Source organism: Sapajus apella, unplaced genomic scaffold, assembly GCF_009761245.1.
Source record: "Sapajus apella isolate SASKATOON/1434 unplaced genomic scaffold, GSC_monkey_1.0 scaffold130, whole genome shotgun sequence".
Lineage (NCBI taxonomy): Eukaryota > Metazoa > Chordata > Mammalia > Primates > Cebidae > Sapajus > Sapajus apella.
In genome coordinates, this window is record NW_022437070.1 from 3,125,932 (window position 1) to 3,130,469 (window position 4,538).

A 4,538-nucleotide genomic window follows, 5' to 3' on the forward strand; every position below is an offset into this window, starting at 1 on the left:
CAAGCCAGGAGTTTGAGACCAGCCTGCCCAGCATGGTGAAACTCATCTCTACTAAGAAAAAAAAAGTAGCTGGGTGAAGTGGTGTGCCCCTGTAGTCCAGCTACAGGTAGGCTGAGGCAGGAGGATTGCTTGAGCCTGGGAGATCACGACACTGCACTCCAGTCTGGGTGACAGAGCAAGACTCTGTCTCAAAAGAAAAAAAAGAGAGAGAGAGAAAAGATGGAATCCCCTCACACTCCTAGCCCTGCCCCCTGGCTACCCGGCTGACCGGGCTGACCATCTTAGCAAGGCGGTCTGAGGCCCAGGCAGTGGGTGTCTGGTGCAGCCTGGGAATGGAGAAGTCTCCCAGGGAGTATCTGCCTACTGAGTCAGCATGAGACGCAGCTTCTCCTTCTGTGACATCTTCCTCATCCTCTATGTTAGTTTCCCACTTCCTGTAACATATTGCCACAAATTTAGTCGCTTAAAAAGAACACAGATTTGTTATCTTACAGTTCTGGAGGCCGAGAGTCCAAAATGGGTCTCACTGCACTGAAGTCAGTTTCAGCGGGACTGTGTTGCTCTCTGGGGGTTCCAGGGCGAGAATTCATTTTCTTGCCTTTTCCCAATTTTTTTTTTTTTTTTTTTTTTTTTTTTGAGACAGAGTCTTGCTCTGTTGCTCAGTCTGGAGTGCAGTGGCACGATCTTGGCTCACTGCAACCTCCACCTCCCAGGTTCAAGTGATTCTCCCGCCTCAGCCTCCTGAGTACCTGGGATTACAGGCGCCTGCTCCCAGGCCCAGCTAAGTTTTGTATTTTTAGTAGAGACGGGCTTCACTGTGTTGGCCAGGCTGGTCTGGAAATCCTGGCCTCGTGATTCTCCCTCCTCAGCCTCCCACAGTGCTGAGATTACAGGTGTGAGCCACTGCGCCCTGCCAGGAGTTTTGGTTTTGTTTTCTACCAAGGCTGCAAGAGTCTCAACCTGGGCCTGGCATACAGCAAAGGCTCATTTATTGCTGAATGAATGCATAGATTGGGGGAGCGACAAGCGGAGCCCACCTTTGGGACCGGGGCTGGGGCGGGGTGGAGAAGGGAGCTGCTGTGCCGGGGGACTTGGTGGGGTTCGGAGTGGGGGCCGAGGCCAGCAGCTGGCAGCAGGTCCTGAGAGGGGCAGGGGCATCCTGAACAGGGAGGGCCCGGCAGCCTTGGTCACCTTGCTGGAACTGGCATGTGGGACCACAGGCCTGTGAGGCTGGGCCTCTCTGCTACCTAAGGCCTGCATGGTGGGGGGTCTGCTTTGTCTCCAGGGAGAAAGACCCTGATGGTCACTGTGAAGTGGGGTAGGGCATTGCAGCAAGCCAAGATCGTGCCCCTGCACTCCAGCCTGGACGACAGAGTGAGACTCTGTCTCAAAAATAAAAAAAAGCAGAAAGGTCAGTGTGGTGGAGACAGAGTGGGGAAGAGGAAAGGGTGGGAGGTGGCGTCAGGAGACAGTTGGTAGCGCAGCCAACTGCCTGGGAGGCAGGCCTGAGGCTACCCCCGTGTCCCCAAATATCCAGATCCTGGGGGACTTTGGGATGGGAGGGTCCCAGAGCCTGCTTTTCTAGACACACAGCCCAGGCCTGCTTGCTTGAAAGAACGGACTGAAGGCAGGGCGTGCACTCAGGGGCTGCGCAGGGAACTGGGCCTGTTACAGGCTCCTGCCTCCCTGCTGGGACACCTGCCCCACGTGGTGCTGAGCCCTTGATGGCCTCGTCCTGCTGGTCTTAGGCGTGAGGCTCCCAGAGGAGGCTGGGGCCTTGTCTTCTCCCCAGCTGGCCTGGCCCAGGACCCGTCAGGAGGTTGGCACCAGCTGGCAGTAGGGGGCAGGGTCGGGGTTTAGCAGGTCCTGCTTGGGGGGAAGAGAGAACAGAATGATGACTGGGTGGAGGGTGAGAGTCTGGGGGAGACACACAGGGACAGAGGTGAGACAGGGTGAGATGGAGAGAAAGCAAGCCACAGAGAGGACGGAAGAGCAACGTGGAAAGACAGTGAGACACAGAGACAGGAGGACCTGGACGAGCCAGGGAATGAGGCAGACACAGTGACAGAGACGAAGAGGCAGGAGAGACAGAGAATGGAGACAGAGAGAGAGACTGAGGAAAGACAGGTGCAGAGAAATAAAGATGTATAGAGAGATGCATCTTAGACAGGGCAGCATGAGCAAGCTGGAAACAGAAAGACAGAGAGATTATAAGAACACAGCCAGGGAAATGAGAGAGAGGCTCCAAGAAAGGGCACGACAGACACACACACATATGTAGGCCACTGAGAAGGAGACAGAGATACAGGGACAGGCAGCAGACAGGAGGGGAGGGAGAGGGACTAAGCCCTGCCATGGGGTTTCACTGGGTCCCTGACTGGCTGTGTGGCTCCCAGCAGGCCCCTGTCCCTCTCTGGGCCTTGTTCCTCCTGTGCAAATTCAAGCTTCTTTTGCAAAGAAGGAAATTGAAGCCTTGGGAGGAAAAGGGACTTGCTAGGATCTCTCAGGGCGGTGGTTTTGGGCCTCTTCCAGAGCTGAGACCATGAGACTTGGGGGAGGAGGGGAGGAGAGCCCCAGTTTTGGTCATCTTGACCCCTCCCCACCCAGGCTTCAGGGCTCCTGGATCTGTGGGGTCCCCCCACCCCTCCAAGCTCCCAGCTCCATACCTGGTATTGGTGGTTCTCTGGCCCTGCCTGCAGGGGTGGAGGTGCAGGCAGGGGCTGCAAGGTAAGGACATGAGTTGGGTGGGCACCCGCCACCCCCCATCCTCTAACTGTTGACCTTTGATGCCGGGACAGTCCCAGATTCCAAGTCCCCATCACTGTTCCCAGGCTTCGAGGCCCCCGGGCAGAGGGGATTAGCTTCCCTCTACCTCAGCATTCTCCTCTGACAAGTGGGCACTGGGCTCAGCTTCATGTGGTACCCAGTGGCCTGTCAATCACTCCATTAATGCTCAGTCTATCCCTGTCAGTACCTCTGGTTCTAAGCTCTTAGCCTTAGAGTTTTAAGTTTCTCTTATTTTTTACTTTTGAGAAAGAGACAGGATCTTGCTCTGTCACCCAGGCCAGAGTGCAGGAGTGCAATCACAGCTCCCTGCAGCCTCAAACTCCTGGGCTCAAGCGATCCTCCTGCCTCAGCCTCCCTGGTAATTGGGACTACAGGTGCACACCACCATGCCTGGCTAGTTTTTTGTAGAGATAGGGTCTCACTATGTTGCCCAGGCTGGTCTCAAATTCCCCTCCTCAAGCGATCCTCTCACTTGGGCCTCCCAAAGTGTTGGGATTTACCGGCATGAGCCATCATGCCCAGCTAAATTTCTCTTTTTATTTAATCTAAATAATTTTGTTTTTTCCTGAGATGGAGTCTCGCTCCCATTGCACAGGCTAGAGTGCAGTGGTGTGATCTCGGCTCACTGCAACCTCTACCTCCCCGGTTCAAGTGATTCTCCTTCCTCAGCCTCCCGAGTAGCTGGCATTACAGGTGCATGCCACCACGCCCAGCTAATTTTTTGTGTTTTTAGTAGAGATGGGGTTTCAGGCTGGTCTTGAACTCCTGACCTCAGGTGATCCACCTGCATTGTTCTCCCAAAGTGCTAGGATTACAGGTGTGAGCCACCACCCCTGGCCTAAATAACTGACTTTTATAAACTTTTCAGCCTGGCGCAGTGGCTCACGCCTGTAATCCCAGCACCTCAAGAGAGTTGAGGTTCCCAACCTTGGTGTCAAGGTGGCATGGAGGACCACAGCCAGCTCAGAGAGGGGGCGCCTGTTAGTGTTGGCTTCAGGGGAGAGGCCAGGGACGGGACTCACCAGGGCTGGGTTCATGGACCCTGAGTCACTGATGGGGGACACCAGGAGGATCGGAGAGGGCATCACTTCATAGATGTTGTCATCTGAAACGGGGGACAGGGGAGGTGCCAGCTGACAGGTGGGCCCCACAGGCCACTCTGGCTGCATGTTGATCTTCATTTATTTATTCATTCAACTAAACCCTTCTTCTAGCCAAACCCAGTGCTGGGGACACAGGGGTGACCACAACAGTCCTGGACCTGCCCTTCAGGGCTCACAGTCCAGTGGGGGAGGCAGACCAGTCTCCAGAGTGACAACCTGGAGTGTTTAGGGCTGGAGTTGCAAGACTGGGGGTGGGTGGGAGCCCAAGAGGGAGTGCCTCAGCAGCCTAGGAGTTAGTGAGGGCTTCCTGGAGGAGGAGGCATCTGAGATAGTAGAGAGAAGTGAGAGGTAAGAAAAGGCAGGAAGGGCCGGGCACGGTGGCTCACGCCTGTAATCCCAGCACTTTAGGAGGCCGAGGCAGGTGGATCACGAGGTCAGGAGTTCGAGACCAGCCTGGCCAACATGGTGAAACCCTGTCTCTATTAAAATACAAAAATTAGCCTGGCATGGTGGTGCGTGCCTGTAGTCCCAGCTACTCCGGAGCCTGAGGCACGAGAATCGCTTGAACCCAGGAGGGGAGGTTTCAGTGAGCTGAGAGTGCACCACTGCACTCCAGCCTGGGCAACAGAGCAAGACTCCTTCTCAAAA

At 55.3% G+C, this 4,538-nt stretch overlaps 1 protein-coding gene across 2 annotated transcripts in view; it reads right to left on the reverse strand.

The window, feature by feature from the left end:
• Positions 1–972: 972 nt before the first annotated feature.
• Positions 973–4,538, reverse strand: part of CEACAM19 (CEA cell adhesion molecule 19) — a 19,199-nt gene continuing 15,633 nt past the window's right edge. For both annotated transcript variants that reach the window (XM_032262705.1, XM_032262704.1), the window contains 3 exons: positions 3,810–3,893; positions 2,667–2,720; positions 973–1,866 (listed from right to left, as the gene is read on the reverse strand). In XM_032262705.1, the coding sequence (XP_032118596.1) occupies positions 1,813–1,866; positions 2,667–2,720; positions 3,810–3,893 (192 nt within the window). In that variant the 3' untranslated portion in view covers positions 973–1,812. The remainder of the gene's footprint in view (positions 1,867–2,666; positions 2,721–3,809; positions 3,894–4,538) is intronic.